Consider the following 16,940-nt stretch of genomic DNA (forward strand, 5'->3'; position numbering starts at 1 on the left):
GGGAGGCGTGGGTGGGTGGGGAGGGAAGGAATGAATAAATAATTTGAAGAAAAAAAAGTGTTTTGTGTGTTTCTTAGATGCAGACATTTGTTAAGTATGTTGAAATAAGTAAATCATATCTTTAGAAAATTAAAAAATTTAATGTAAAACACTCACTTATATACACCTGTATTACCCAAATAGAGTCTAGCAAATGTAAACTATTCAATTGATTTAATTTGTGCAAATCTAATCGATTTACATTATATTTTTTATTAGTAATAGTATTATGACAACAATTTTATTAAAACTACCAAAAATTGCCGTAAATTGTTTCGTCGTACTTCAGACAGGAAGTAGACGCATTTCCGCGCATGCGCAGTACAAATCGTGTTTCCGGTCCGGATCGAGTAGTGACACCACTAGAGCGCGCTAGTAATCGTTATGATTTAATTTTGGGCGGAGGCTCGTGAGCACGTCGGTCCTCTCACGCAACCAGCGGCCATTTTACAAAGACAGCCTCGGGAGTGCAGGTTACCAGCTCCTCTGTAGCGTCTGAATATAGTCAGTTGTTTAACCTTATCTACTACTCTCGAAATATTTTTTAACGGTTTTTCCCAGTCTGCTTGTGTGAAAATGTCTCGTGACCGGTCCCGTAACCGTGGAGGATTCCAGCACCGAGGCCGCGGAGGAATCGGGATGCGTGGTGGCATGGGAAACCCTAACTTTCGAAATCAAAATCAGCATCCTTATCAAAACCGAGGAGCCCATATGGGTGGCGGGTTTAAGCCGAATCAGGCAACTCAACCCACCCAGGCCTCTACGCCACCGAAGCCGCAGGAATCCAATCAGAACAAGCCAGCGGTTCAGTCACCTCCGGCGCAAGGCCCAGGCCTGGTCCAGCAGAGCAACAACAAAGGCCCGTCACCGCAGCAGACCGCCAGCCCTGCTCAGCCGAAGATCCAGTCTCCACCGCCACAGAATACCGTGAAGACCCCGGACCTTGGTTCCCCACAGAACCAGCCCAGAAAGAACCAACCCAAAGTTGGGATGGGAAATGGCCAAAAACCGCCTGTTCCCGTGAAGAAAGACCCAGAGCAGACACCACCTCCACCACAACAACAACCGATCACCAAGAGCGACACTCAACCTCAGGTAAATTTAACGTTACTTCATACTTGGGTAAAAGTATACAATAGCGTTGTTTTTGGTGAGAACGTGAGAGATTTGAGTAAGTTGCACTTATGAAATTATTTTTAGCCCACATAATTGTTCGGTAGTAACGTTACTGAGGTAGGTCCGCCATTTTGTAGACGTTTAAACAAAGGTTGAACTCCATATTGGTCCACCCGTGTCTTCGTCCATACAAGATGCGTTGAAACGTGGTAATTTATAGTTTTTGTTTTTCGCTTTTTGAACGTTAAGAACGTGTTATTCTCATTTTGCTATCCTTTCGGTGTTTTTGTGTGGCCAGGCTGTGTGATAAAAGGCTGTCGTTCACGCGCGCTGCGAATGACTAAAGTAACACTGATTTGTCGCTCAAATTTAGCCGCAAGATAGGTTTGCCTTAGATTTACGTTTTTGTTTTATGAATGTTTGATTTCAGGAATTGAGGGCAACTCTGTCTTTGCTGCGCAAGCCCGGCGAGAAAACCTACACTCAACGTTGCCGTCTGTTTATTGGGAACCTACCAAACGACATCACTGAACCTGAATTCAGGAAATTGTTTGCAAAGTATGGGGAGCCCAGTGAGATTTTCATCAATCAAAGCAAAGGTTTTGGATTCATCAGACTGGTAAGATTTATAGCATTAAAACAATGCTAATAAACGTATTGGTTTTGAAAAAATAAATATATTTTTTTTTACCTTTTTAGGAATCCCGTGCCTTGGCAGAGATCGCAAAAGCTGAGCTGGATGATATTCCAATGAAAGGAAGACCACTTAGAGTTCGTTTTGCCACTCATTCTGCTGCACTTTCTGTGCGAAACTTGTCTCCATTTGTGTCCAACGAGCTGCTGGAAGAAGCCTTCTCTCAGTTTGGAATGGTGGAAAGGGCTGTAGTTATCGTAGATGACCGTGGCCGCTCAACAGGGAAAGGCATTGTTGAGTTTTCTTCCAAGCCAGCTGCACGGAAGGCCCTTGATCGGATCAGTGATGGAGTGTTCCTTCTCACATCGTAAGATTTTTAACTTTGGCAGAAGAGCAGTTTTTGTGAGTAGTTTTATAGAATATTGCTTCACATAACCATTTTGTTTATTTTTTTTCTAGGGCACCCCGTCCGATTGTGGTTGAATTGTTAGAACAGTATGATGATGAGGACGGTTTGCCAGAGAAACTCGCACAGAAGAACCCCAGCTATCAGAAGTAAGTTACAAATGCTTTATCATAGGGCTGGGCGAGATCGATGATAATTATTACGCAATATAAATTTCCTCTAAACGATAGCAAGAGTTCGGTAAATGTTCAATATAGTATTTATGCAGCAAAGGTGGAACGAAAGAGCACTAGTCATTTGAAGCGCACCACTCGGACCATTTATCCACTCTGCTCAAAGTTCAAATCTTGGTCACACGACACTAAGGCCCAATCCCATTTCTACCCCTTAGCCCTTCCCCTTTTGATGTGTCTCGATTCTTTTTTTTTTTGGTTGGAGGGGTAAGGGGAATGGCCAGATAGCCCTTCAAATAAAGATTTTTCAGGACCACACGTCAAACGAAGGGGTATGAATTATCTCAGCGTAAACCGGCTACAGTGGCAACATAGCTGCCCGAGTGAACTAAAAGACACTTAAATATAAGCATTTTTGGCTTTAAAGGTTTGAATGAAAAGTAATCATTTGTTTTGTTACATTCAATCATGAGTTCATAGTTACGGTCATGTTATTCAAAGAAATGTTAGAACTTTAGCTTTTTTTTTTTTTGCTATCATTACAGACTACAGGATAGTGCCACAACACATTTTCATGTCTGATCAGGGCGATAACCACCATAGACATTGAGGGGGGCTAGTCCCCCCAATAATTAGAAATCGCTAAATCCTTTTCTCAAATATTGCCAAATTGAGAGGGAGAGATGAAAGTTGTGTCTCTTTATAATGAGTGAGTGTACTTTAAAAACGGTTATTAAGTTGTGGGGCAGCGATGACAAGTTTCTTAGCTTCTGAATGTGAGAGCTGCGTGACTTCGGAGTGTGTGTCAGTGAGCAGCGCATTAATATAGAACAGTAAGGCTCTAATGCACACAAGTATAGGTGTGTGTTTTGTAGGGGCTAGACGACGTGTGACGGTATAGTAGTGGATTCCCAATTCTTAGGGAATATTTTCACCCCTACCCCTTGACACTGTTTCAAGGGACAAGGGGAAGGGATATAAAATGGAATTGGGATTGGGCCTAAACAGTACTGTGAGATCCAGTGTGAAGCGCTTGAATTCAGCGAGGGACACAAATAACTCTGTTCACAGCCAGATGATACAGCGCTGACAAACAGGAGAAACACTGTGTGCAACGATACAGTCAGAAGGCTTTTTGATCTAAAAAAAAAATCACCATTTACCATGAATTTACTGTAGTAACACTAAGTGCACTGTGGTATTGTGTCAGAAATGTGGGTATTTGTCGAATTTTGTTAATGTAAACGTATTGTATTGAAGGAGTAATACAATATAACAGCAGTAGGGCTGCAGCTATCGATTATTTTTGTGATTGAGTATTCTACCGATTATTCCATCGAGTAATCGGATAAGTAATTTTTCTTTATTAAAGAGCAATAATACATGTGTAAGAGAGGTCTCTTAAACTAATTTTCCTTTTTAGGAAAATGAAAATTATTTATTGCTGAAATTGCATACATTAACTGTGAAAACTAAATGCGTTTAATTGCCAAATTACATTCAAAAGTCACATACATTGATATCAATAATAAATAAATAAATACAAATATAAATGAATGAATAAAAATACAAAATCAATTCAATTTCACATTACTTTAAAAAAAAAAGGTAAACTACAAGTGCCCTTGTTAGTTGTTTTTCTTGTTTTATTGAATAAAATCAGTATCACATTTGTAACCATGCTGATTTTTAGAGGTGAAAACTGGCACTCTTCATGTGATATTGACTAAAGGCCCCGATATACTTCAAACGAAATCTAAGAATGAACTGATATGAGGTCATTTCGATCAAAATCAGGCCGAAACGAAGTTCGTTTTGAGTTCGTTTCGGCAGTTCAAAACAGCTCACCAAAGCGAACTTTCTGGGAGTTTGTTTTGACTCCTAAACACCTTTTAGCTACCATTGGTCTGTGGCGATTACGCAATCGGTGGGTGGGTTCGGCAACTCCGCCGCCTTTGTGCAATTTCTTTTACCCGGTTCGTTTCTCATTCAACGGAGGTCAGGCAGGAGAACAACATCTCCAAGTTACTAGCAACGTAAATACACTGCGTTGAATAGCTGAGCTGCCACTATATCTGCACCTGTACGATCGCTCACGGAGAGACTTTAAAGATTCAGAGAAAGCATTTAAATTCCTAGAAAGCAATTGCAATGAAACTGGGTGTCGACGACCAGAGTTATGCAAAAAGCGACGTAGAGAAACATCAGATGCAAGTTTTCCAAAGCCATTAAAAGAATGAAACGAAAGAGTAATGAAGCAAGTACCAAATACATGTTTCAAATAAATGTTACACCATACTGCTGCTGCTGTTGTTCTTTCAATAAGCAAATTTAAAAGGTATACAATAAATGAACATGCAATAATAAACCTTTGTTTTTATCAACCGCATAAAATATAGAAACGTGTAATTTATCCAGTTTAATAAAAGACCTAGAAGCACCATCATTGCTGTGTTTGTGTTTAGGGCTTATGTGCGAGCGTTGCGATATGTTTACATTAATTACAATTACATTTAAGAACAAAAACGAACTTTGAAGTATATCGGGTCCTTAAAGGTGCTGTATGTAGGATATTGACTCTACTAAAGCATAAAAATACCATAATATGTTTGCAGATATTTAAGAAACATGCTAAGATAACATACTTTGTTTATCTGAAAAACAATTCTACAGTCAGTTATTCTCCTTGGAAAATGTGCATTCCGGCCTGGAATGTCTGTTTGTTATGGTTTGTGAAACCCGCCCACTGCCAGTTTCCCAATTGTATTTTGGCACCGCGGGCTGCCAGTTGGCGGAAAACACAGCGCATTTAATTTCATTCATGGTCATGTGCTGTCGTTTCTGTTGGTGTCGTTAATCTGGCAACCTGCATGTGCGTCAAGTCTGAGGAGGAGGGGCCGGGTGAGGGGGAGTCTCCAATATTATGAATTTGCACTGCAATACCTAGTTCAACCACTAGGTGTCAATCCTACATACAGAACCTTTAACTTTTTCTGTGGTATTTTTATTAGGTCTGTCAAAGTTAACGCGTTAACGCAAATTCATTTTAACGGCATTAATTTGATTAACACGCGATTAACGCAGCGTGCATTTTCTGTTTGACCCGTGGCCTAGCCCGTAGTTGGAGAAATGGAGATTCATAGTGTTGCCAACTTGGTGTCTTTGCAGACCCCTTTAGTGACTCCTCGTTTTTTCTTTCTTTTTTTTTTTTTTTTTTTTTTTTCTTCTCTCTCTCTTCAAAAAAGCGCCTAGCGACAAATCTTTAGGGTTTGCCCAAACCTTATTTAGGTTCTGAGACTCGCTGGTACTGCCGCGCAAGTGTGAGGTCTTGCCTTCCCAGCGCGCACACCTCTCTCTTTCTCTGTGCTTCTGCTCTGTTCAGCGAGTGGCGGAGAGGAACAGCGCTTTCAGTTAAACGCAGATATTATGTTGCTTCTCTAATTTTACATGCAAGTATAGCTGGAATCACAGCACAACTACTGTCATTTATCTTGTGTATTTGATTTCATCTGACGACGGCTCAATTATCAGGATTTTTGTGCAGAATAACATTTTGGAAGGGAAGGCTGGTTATATATTCTTAATGGGTAGTGTTTCAGTCACTATTTCATATTCATTCCGTTGTCTGAAAAAAAAAAAAAAAATATATATATATATATATATATATATATGAATGAAAACAGTTGAGAATTTAGCTGCATCAAAATACAGTATATGTGGGCCCAGAGAGGCAAACAAATCTAATAGTAAATAATAAATGTACATTTTGCATGCCTTATCGTGCAAAAATTTAAACTGGTTTGTGTAAGTAAATTGCTCGGTGCAAAGAAGTAATGGGAACCTGGTATTTCTTGTTTCATGTGTTTAATAGACATGAACAACTTTTTAAAAAAAACATCTATGACCTTTGAAACATGTCTTCATGCTCCATGTTGACTATGGTTTCAATAGTAATAAACATACATTTGCATAAAGCATCCATGCTTGTCCATGCCTATGTTGATTAGACCATTGAAAACAAAGTATTAATTTAAGGTACATTTAGATCAAATAAAATTTGTGAGGTGTGGGTGCTTTTTGTCAACAGTCCAGAAGACGTGAAATAAAGTGCGTGCATCCGTAATAAAATGTGCCTCTCACGTCTCCGATGATTGAAAAAAGGCCCCCTGTAGCGATTCCATGCACTTTTGTAAGATGAATATCCATATTTCAAACGTAATAAACACTTTTTTTTTTTTCTCACTTCCGCTGACTGTTATACGTGGAAGCTGTTGCGTGATTAGTGACGAACATGGGGAGAGAGAACTAAACAAAACGCCGGTCACGAATTAGCACAAAATGAGGATTTGCAAAGAAAAATGTCAGGATTTTGATATAAGCCAAGAGGAGACTGGTTTTCCTTTTGCTAAAGTAAGGAAACTTTTTGTTTCCTTTACACCTGCATATCTGAGGCGCCCGCACGACTCCTATGTCCTACGTCATCCGCAGAAACGGCTTCCGTGTACGACAGTCAGCGGAAGTGAGAAAGTTTATTGCACTTTACACAATGTATATACAATTAAAAATGATTAAGCATATAAATCGTCAGTGTCGTTCTACACATGCACAGACATTTTTATGCACGACATAGTAGTGAGATGCACAAGAAATCTTTAGACGAGTCCATAACAACAAAAGACAATACTTTATGTAACCTTTTCTGATAAGTATGCGCTGCAAACAAGTGTTTTTTGACAATCTTTTCTGTCCAGTCTGCTCGTTTTATCGTGTTTAACCACAGCTTTTTTGTCTGGCAGGTGCTGCAGGTATGCATTAAAATTTCAAATTGGAACCTGTACTAGATCGGTTCTGGCACCCAACATCACAACAAGATTATATTTTTAGCTCCTTATGTAGCCAAATCTGTGCTGATTTGAATTGGCCACCAAATTTTTGCTTTGTTTTGCCTCCAGCTAGCGCTGTGACATAATTGTGACGTCGTCCCTAAAAGGGTCTATATGAATAGATTTTGTATGTGCGCCCCTAGTTTTCTCTTCATCTTCTCTAAAGAAACGCAGTATGTTCTCGCCCCCCTTTGCGGAATGTTCCCGGGGCTGGGTTTATCTTTGTTTATGATGACACAAACGGGAAGAAAGTCATTGTAGTCTCTACGAGCCATTTTTGTAGTCATTAAACTGCCATAACTTTCAGCTTCGTAATTTTGCAGATGTTTATGCTCAAACAGCAACATTACACACGTTAAGTGAAATCGCAATCAACCACCCCTTTAAATTTCACCATATTAAAATGAGATTGCTACAATTTTTACAGATATTACTGATTTTGATAATGAACAAATCTACATCTGCATCCTAACTCAAGCTACTTTTAAATATGTATTTTTAAGAGACAAAAAACAAACTTAATATCATCAGGCAACACAAACCTGTTTCTTGATTTTATTTACAATATTACTCACTAGAAAAAAATATTTTTTAGTTTTGCATGTTCTAATAAGACTTTTTTTTTTTTTTTTTTTTTTGAAGGAAAAATTACTGGAAAAGTGTAAAGAATTAAAGAAAGATGTGTTTGTCATGTTCTGACCATGAAGAATAGTTTAAAACCACAATTAAGTCTGGATTTTACAACTTTTACATTGGAGCAAAAAATCTGCCTTTAAACCTGAAAGAAATAAAAATTTGACACTTGTGATTAATCAATATTTTAAGCACCCACCCTGCTTTATTGGTCGTAACATTAGTCAGAATTGATAACGGCTGTGATTTGACCTCAGGGAGCGAGAGCAACCTCCTCGGTTTGCCCGTCCTGGCACCTTTGAGTTTGAATACTCCCAGCGATGGAAGTCTCTTGATGAGATGGAGAAACAGCAGAGGCAGCAAGTGGAGAAAAACATTCGTGAGGCCCGTGAGAAACTGGAAGGAGAGATGGAAGATGCCTATCATGAGCACCAAGCAAACATGCTCAGACAGGGTGAGTATTGTCTCTGCTGAGTTGGTGTATTTATGTTTTGCCTTTTTGCTACTTTAAAAAAAAAAAAAAAAGAGTGAATAATTGATGTGGAGGATCATTTTCTTTCAAAAGACCTTCTTAGACGTCAAGAGGAACTTCGTCGCATGGAAGAGTTGCACAGTCAGGAGATGCAGAAACGTAAAGAGATGCAGCTCAGGTATGTCTAATGGAGTATTGTGGTTCTGGAAACCTTTGCTGTAATAGTAGTTAACAGATTGGTTGTTCTCAACCACAGGCAAGAAGAGGAACGCCGTAGGAGAGAGGAGGAGATGATGCGGCAGAGAGAAATTGAAGAACAAATGAGGCGCAAACGTGAGGAGTCTTACAGAATGGGCAGCTTTATGGATAATGTAAGTAATGCTTTCAGAAAGCTCAGCTTTTAATTACCATGTTGGTAAACCTTTCAAGTAAAATATTTTCTTTGTTTGCAGAGAGACAGGGAGATGAGAATGAATCCTAGTGGAGGCCTGGGGTTGGCTGGTAAGATGCGTTTTATTGTTCTTTGTGGTTCATTGTCTAGAAATTCAGTATTTCCACAATTATATGCTAAAAGTCTGTGTAAACTTTGCTGAAAAACCTGTGCTCAATCTACATTCCTTCTAGGGGTTTAAGAAAATATCGCTACATGTGAGTATCGCAATATTTTGTTTGGCGATACTGTATCGATTCTCAGATGGAATATCGATATTTTAAAAAATAAAATAATAAATAAATTCCCGTGTGAAGAGCCTTTTAGTGTCGCCGGGCGGCTGCAGCTTTCTCTGAGGGAGGCGTTTTGTGCAGTTGGGGCGGTGCTCACATCGTGGTCTCGGCAATTCCACGTGGAACATAAATACAAACTGAAAAACCTGTGAAATCCAAATTGAAAGGTTCTGAGAATGTTCAACATCTGTATTTATTTTATTGTTTTACAATTCTTTTCTTTTGGAATCCTGTAAGCACTTTTATTTTTCATTGATATTAAGCAGATGTAACTTTGTTCAGATCAAAATGTTACAACATTGTATGTCACAATTGTAAACTTAAACTGTGAACCTTTAAAGCAGGGTCTAAAAATATATATGGTCTCTTTATAAAATACATTTTATACATATACATTTAACGAAAGAATCCTGCAAGCACTTGAATTTCTTCCTCCTTTACTCGTACTGCACAAAGTTGTAATGTTGAATGTTACAGGGACTGATAATTGCAAATGCAGATCCCAGTGTGTTCTGGTTAAACAATTTTTATTTATTTTTTGCTAAGGTTTGCATATGGTGGTGTGTTCTTAATGACCGCTTTCCTAAAAATATATCCTATTCCTAAAATAAGAAATATCCCAATGTATCGCAATATCGTATTGCAACCCCTGTATCGTGATGCGTATCGTATCGCCAGATTCTTGCCAATACACAGCCCTAATGCCTTCTGACCTGTCTAGTTCATACTTTTCATATCAAGTAGAATGCCTGTGAAATATTCAAAGATTTTATTAAAAAGTAAACAACGTATGTTGTATGAATATATCAAGATGAGTATTTACTAGATGAAGCAACTTTTGATTGAATCATTTGATACCAATGTTTGATACCAATTAAATTTCACAATTCTCTATTTCAATTTTGATTTAAAAAAAGCAAAAATCACTAGCCAGAAAGGAACATGAATATAAAGTTTAAACATTAAGTGTATAGCACAAAGATAGAAATTAAATTATTTTTTAGGCTTTTGTTTGTAGATGTTCGGGTACAGAAATTGAAAAATCACATTAAATAACATTTGCTTATCTTTTCAGTCTTTGTTGCACCTTGATTTTTCATAGCATTTGAAATTAGAGGCAGCCACTGCATTTTAATCATGAATTGATCCACAAAAAAAAAAAAGTGCAATGTTTGATTTATAGACTATGATTTCAAAATATGAAACAAAAACAGAATGACCTGACTTTAGCTTTGAAATTATGCTACATAAAACATCTGCATGCATGACACAGAAACAGCAGGTGGCGCTTATAGAACAACTCCTTGGTTACCACTGTAAACAGATCAGTGCTGCGCATATTAACACTAATTTAAATGCATTATACATGGACCAAATGCAAAGAAAATGTCATTTCTAAAAACAGCCAGTTCCTCTCAGAAATGCATTCATATAAAATTCAATATTTGGATTTTCTTTCTATATTTTCCTCATCGTGAACGGTGATCTTAATCTGACTGCTACAGTATTTTTTCCTCTTTAGCGTCTCTGGCCTCTGTTAACAGCCGTTTACAAACTAATTATAATAACGTAATATTTCCACACAAATGGCATTTGGGAAAATGATTGCAGTGCAATTTGTGTGCAAGCATGGGACAGAGATGGTCTGAAATGGTTACTTGCCAAGAGGGGTATTTTGACATACTTTTGTATGTATTTGCCCATTCAGGCGGCTCGCGGCTGTCACAGCGAGTGAGTACTGAATGGAGTTGTCTTTCACGCAGAAATGCTTTTTAATCGTTTGAATTTTTAAATTAATAAGGCTTTAATAGATGCAAATGATAAAATTTCATGACGATGCTGCAATGGCCCGATCGGGCAAGTGACAAATCAGTCTACTGTCCCGAATGTCTTTCACGCTGCCCGGGTCATCGGGCAGTCCTTATTATTGAGCCCTGCAAATAGGACACAACATGGTTTTAAAGAATGTGTATTTGTACATCTCAACTCTCATCATTGTATTGCACTTGATTGGTTTTCCTCCTATTTGACTGGGAGGCAACAATTTGTTATACCAGAATCACAGATCTACCAAATTCATCAGCTCTGGTGTACCTCAGGGTTCTGTTTTGGGCCCTCTCCTCTTCACCATTTATATGCTACCAATTGGACAAATAATTAAGCACTATGGGTTTAACTTCCACTGCTACGCAAGTGACATTCAGATTTATTTTAACACACCTTCCACTTCAGTGTTTCCTCCGCCTTCATTAACAAATTGCATCATGGAACTCAAGCTTTGGCTAGAGGCAAATTACCTTAGATTTAACTCTGATAAAACTGAGGTAATTCTGATTGGCTATAAAGCTGTTGTATCTAAGCATTCTAGTCAACTGCTGGATCTGGATGGTGATCAGATTATGCCCTCCACTAAAGTTTGCAATCTTGTTCTCATTGATTCTACTCTTTCATTCAACGATCATATTGGTAAAGTGGTTAAGACAGCTTTTTTCCATCTACGTAATATCTCGCGTATTCGATCCTCTCTGTCAGCAGGATGTTGAAACTGTTGTACATGCCTTTGTTACATCCCAATTAGATTATTGTAATTCACTTCTTTGTGGCATCTCGGCTAATAATATCAAACGACTACAATATGTTCAAACCTCTGCTGCTCGCTTGATTACTCGCACAAGAAAGAACGATCACATTACCCCTGTCCTTTATCATCTTCATTGGCTCCCGGTTTCCTTGCATATTAACTTCAAGATACTAATTCTCACTTATAAAGCTCACCATAACATTGCTCCTCCTTATTTATCTGATTTACTTCTGCGATATGTACCTGCCCGCTCATTAAGATCTTCTAGTGAGGGATTGTTAGTCACCCCTAAGTTTCGTCTGGTGACTATGGGAGCTAGGGCCTTCAGTGTTGTTGCTCCCAGATTGTGGAATGCTCTTGCCCAAACCATCCGTCAGGCATCCTCCCTTCTCTCCTTTAAAAACCTCTTAAAAACCCATTTTTTTCTGACCATTACTCTTCAAGTCATAGTCTGTGAACTGTACCCTGTTATGGATGTTTATCTTCATTCTTTCTGTATCTCTAATCTAATCTTGTAAGTGGTTTCTGTATATTACTCTTAGCTTTTGGTATGTTTTCTGGTATTGATGTGTATTGTCTCTGTTCCTTAAGCCTGTTTTGTAAAGTGACCTTGAGTGCTAGAAAGGCGCTATATAAATAAATTATTATTAGATGTTTTGCCCCCCACGGTAAAAAAAAACTAAAGCTTTGATCATAAGACCAAGCACTTAAATGTAATCTAAAGATTACCAGGAAGTATAGAATGACAGCACATGCGTTTTATGTGATTTTAGTATGTTTAAGTAGTTTTTCTCTTTTTGAGTGTGCACTCCTTATGCTTTTATAGGACGATGTATAGTGAAAATGGTTTATCTCATATAACACAATCGTAAATGCGCTTTTAAAAAATTTTACAGGGTTAATGATCCTAATAATGTATGTTCTTTTTTGTTTGTTTGTTTTCCAAAACAAAAACAAAAACAGATATGTCATTTGGATCACCTAGCCAGAAGTTCCAATTGGCAGGAATGAATTTTGAAGGACACCAGGGAATGGGGGGACCAACACCAGGGGGCATGGTGCCCAACGAAATGGTAACGTATTCCTGAGTTGAAATTGAGTGAATGTGGGGTGTGTGTTTTGTATGCATAATCTTTGAATGGAGTTGTTCATAGGAATCGAGGCCATTTTGTGTTTGAAGGTTTATTGTGGAAGTTAGGTGTGAATGGATCATTTCTAGAATTGTCAGTGGGCAGTGTTTTGATCCCTGATGTGATTCAATTATATTGTCACCATCTAGTTGCAGAAGTCATTGTCAGCACTCGAGCTCAGCTTCCATCACTTTTCCTTCTCTTGTTACTTTGAATGTCTGTCTGTACTAAAGCCCAAGAATTTTTATACAACTGTCTACTTACACATACTTGTAAGTCCTGTCTAAATTGCAAAAAAGACAGGCATGTTTGCGCTTTGTTTGTGTAATCTTTAAATGAGCAATGTGCCATCTTTTCAAACACAAAGCCTGGTGAAATAATACCCTATGACATGCTGTGCTTGTTTTGTGGTGAAATACCTTTTTGTAAGGTTTTTTTTGTTTAAGTTTACACTTGCAAATCCATGTCAAAGTCATGTCAGTGCTGATATGGTACCCCCATGGAAATGCTGTTTCCATGCTTTGAGCTCTTTTTCGTAGTGTCGACCGACTGTGGGCATTTAGTGCAGATAGACTTAAAAGCAACTTAATCACAAAATGAATGTGACTGAAAATGATGTGGCTGAGTTTTTGAGGAGCTGGTTGGAGATGTGATGGTTGGCTTACGTACTTAAATTTTGTTGATATTGGATGGTGAGACTGAGGTTGGGTTTGACCCATATTTGCTATAATGAAAAGAACTCTGGAGTTTTCCTTGGACGTGGCACACATTTCTATAATCCCCAAGATATAATTCTTATCTCCTACCCGGTGTGCTTTTAAATATTTCTATTTTAATTTAAGAGTTTAAGTATTTGTCTCAAAACAATTACTACAGCAGTTTGTAGTAATAATATAGCTACACTGTGACTTGCTGTTTAAGTCTTTTACATAGTGAATTTGTACTACATTTGCCTATCCTGAGCCCTTGCTGGGAATGCTGTGTGTTGCAAAGTAATTCAGCAGCAAAACCAGTGCTTTACAGATTGTTGCATTGTTGAATGTGTTGCCTGTATGCTGCTTTCACTGCAGTATCTTTTAAAAGCTGAACCATTTTGATGCCCTAGTTACAGGCAGTGTTATTGGGAATATGGGAATTGGTCTGTCTTTCCAGTAGGCTTCAAGTATCAATAATAGCTCCACATTTCAACAGTTGAAAGTGAGACCTTATGGGCATTTACTCATTCTGTTGTCAAACGTAAAACCTGATTTTGTTTAAGATTAAGTAAGATTTTGATAAGTTTAACATTATGGGTTTATTAATACGATAGGGTAAACGTACCATTTATCGGATGATAAAAAGAAAAAATAACTTATTGTCCTACTTGATGTCTTAACCAATTGATATGCTTGTTACTATATACCTCCTATAATTTCAAGTCAATCAGATAATTGCACACTGAGATATGGGTCTCCATATGTTCACCCTGTCTGGTGGCCATTTTGAAAGCTGTCTAAAAACTTTCACCAAAAGAGGAGCCCCTTAAATGTGCTTTTTTTTTTTTCTTTTTTTTTTGTGTGTGATGTTTTAACCTTTTATTTTGGGTAAGTTTCACTACTTATTGAAAATTTAATAGATTAATGTTCAGACTTTTGCATATTATAACCTGGATGTGGGAAATAATTACATTAGATCCAAAAGAGAGTTTTAGCAACACAGCGCAGATGCTACAGAACACAGTTAGCTGACAAGCTGTATAAGATTGTGTGCTACGCTAACACATTATGGATGTAAAAGTACAATCCAGTAATGCCTGTGAAGTAACATTATAAATTGACAGTTTATTGCTGGTCTGTCACTTTACAGCGCTGTACTTTTTAAAGATTTCATATTAATATATATAGTGAGCTTAAAGGGTACACTACTATGAAAATCGCACAGCTTCAGTGTGACACAATAAGACAAAGTATAATTTCATAGATATTAAGTTGTTCATATTAAAATATGAACTTTAATACATGAGCTAGACTATTTATCAAAAATCCTGGCTTTTTAATATTACATGAAATGTATTAAAAATTGTTGCTGCTCCAATTAAGCTCAGTGTGCTTGAAGTTCTTCCACATTGAACGTCTATGAGTTAAACTTAAGTTAATCGATTTTTTTTTTTTATGGATTCTGTCAACTCCGATCTACAGACTGGCTCTGATCTTTGGTAACAAGCATCAACTTCTCCAGACTGTAAATCTGTGGAAAATCAGGGCAAAAATCGTGTAGTGTATTCCAGCCATAAGAGCCTATAGATAAGTTGACATCCATTTAATAAGAGGTTTCGTAATGAGGCTAATTTCTGTTCATTCCCCATGAATTAAATGTTTTATTGGTTTGTTTTATTTGATTTTTGAATGTTACTTTGCTGAACGTGGACTAGTCTAGATGTTGCATAGACTACACTTCATTTATGAATATATAACTGATCAAATTGAATGCCTTGTTGCTTGATTTCAGTGTTCTGTTTTTTTTTTTTGTGATTGACTTTGTACCTGCGAAAACATTTTTACAATTCTTTAAAATATTTTCCTTAAAATAAACAAGAATTAAAAAAAAAAAAAATATGATGTGAGCTTAATGGGAACAGGGGTGTGCTTAAGGGGTACAAAAATGTACCCATTAAGCACAGCCAGACTTTTTGAATTTAATGTGTATTCTTTTGTCATTTCAAATAAAACTAAATATTTTTGAGTAATTTTATTTTAACAACTTTTTGTACTGAAACCAATATCTTGTGTACTGTGTCTCAATGTAGATTTTGGTGAGCTTAATAGGTACGTTTACCCTACTATTAGCAAAGCAGAGGCTTGATCTTTGTATAGAAATTGAATGAATTATTTTATAAGTGTCTGAAAGCAAGTATTTTGTCTTTAAGTAAACATTTTAGTTGTATATCTGAATGTTAAAAGTAGATCTCTCAAATTTAACACTTGAAGTCAACATGAAATTAAAATGCACCCCATCTGCTTTCATGCATTTTTATTGTGCATTATGTAGGCTATATGAACTTTTTTGGGTAATTATCAAGTCTTATTACTTGCTCCACCTCTCAAATGATTGCCTTTGTTGGCTTCACGGCCACCTAAATTTTGTCTCATGAGTGCTGGTTGTCTTTTAGGAGGAGAATAGTCCTCCCCTCCCCTTTAAATCTGACTGCATTGAAGTCAAAAGTCCTGCCTTGAGAAATTTTTTTTTTTTTTTTTTTATAAATACCCTTGTTGGCTATTGTTTCACTGAAATGTTGCTTTACGGAAGAAAAATGGGCCAAGTGCAGTTTCATGTTGACTTTAAGTGGTCAACCTCTTTTGCTGAAAGAATTGGACTCACAGCAAGCAGATATAATGACAATTATTTTTGCAAGTTGTCAATGTGCAATTGCAGTGTTTAATTTTGACTTATCAATTCTTTAAAAACTTTCAAAGCATATGGCTATCAAATCGGCATTACTTTTTTGTATAGATGGGCTAATCTTGAACACTTTGAAACTAAATGTAAATTTACAGAAATGCTGTTTGCATTTTTACTGCAAACTCAGGATGCTGTTTTTCACGTTTGCAGACATTCCATTTCATCCAGTTAACCAGCAGCACTACTGCATGTTCTGACAAGTACCGGATAAACGCTGTTTATGACAAACTGAAGAAACTTGGTTTAACATTGAACATTGTGATGGCTAAACAGTTTGCAATTTTATTAACTTTTTTTTTATTTGAAATCTCAATCTCTTTGAATGTAAAAGTGACCATTTAACACATTTTCAAATGCAATACTTATAAAATAGTATAAAAGTAAAACCCTTCGTAAATACAATTGATTACAAATTAGTTTTAGGAAACAGAAAAATAATTCTTAACTAATTTGTGTTCCTTTTTGTAGATGTTGGTTATTGCCCACATGGCTTAGAGGGTTTTTGTGTTAAAGTACAAACCTCCCTGCCATAATTATAAATTTGGGGCATCCAATGCATTTCTGCTTTAAAATCTCCCATGCAAATGGGGTTAGTAACTGTTTCCCTGCAGCATTTATCACAGCAGCGCTATTGGAATGCATTGTAATGGGATTTGACTAATAAATACATTACCCTCTCTTCCTTTTCCTATGTCACCTCTGGCACCTGTGG

The 16,940-nt window shown here is 37.2% G+C and overlaps 1 protein-coding gene across 4 annotated transcripts in view; it reads left to right on the forward strand.

The window, feature by feature from the left end:
- The first annotated feature begins 431 nt into the window (after window positions 1-431).
- Window positions 432-16,940, forward strand: part of sfpq (splicing factor proline/glutamine-rich) — a 33,856-nt gene continuing 17,347 nt past the window's right edge. For 2 of the 4 annotated variants that reach the window (XM_058754593.1, XM_058754594.1), the window contains exons 1-9: window positions 433-1,134; window positions 1,586-1,774; window positions 1,855-2,156; window positions 2,249-2,344; window positions 8,142-8,338; window positions 8,450-8,534; window positions 8,613-8,727; window positions 8,809-8,857; window positions 12,624-12,733. In XM_058754593.1, the coding sequence (XP_058610576.1) occupies window positions 616-1,134; window positions 1,586-1,774; window positions 1,855-2,156; window positions 2,249-2,344; window positions 8,142-8,338; window positions 8,450-8,534; window positions 8,613-8,727; window positions 8,809-8,857; window positions 12,624-12,733 (1,662 nt within the window). In that variant the 5' untranslated portion in view covers window positions 433-615. Of the gene's footprint in view, window positions 1,135-1,585; window positions 1,775-1,854; window positions 2,157-2,248; window positions 2,345-8,141; window positions 8,339-8,449; window positions 8,535-8,612; window positions 8,728-8,808; window positions 8,858-8,980; window positions 12,581-12,623; window positions 12,734-16,940 lie in introns of those variants that run through there. The other 2 variants (XM_058754596.1, XM_058754595.1) reach the window with 2 other exon arrangements.

The sequence above is a fragment of the Onychostoma macrolepis genome, chromosome 19 (genome assembly GCF_012432095.1).
Source record: "Onychostoma macrolepis isolate SWU-2019 chromosome 19, ASM1243209v1, whole genome shotgun sequence".
Taxonomy (NCBI): Eukaryota; Metazoa; Chordata; class Actinopteri; order Cypriniformes; family Cyprinidae; genus Onychostoma; species Onychostoma macrolepis.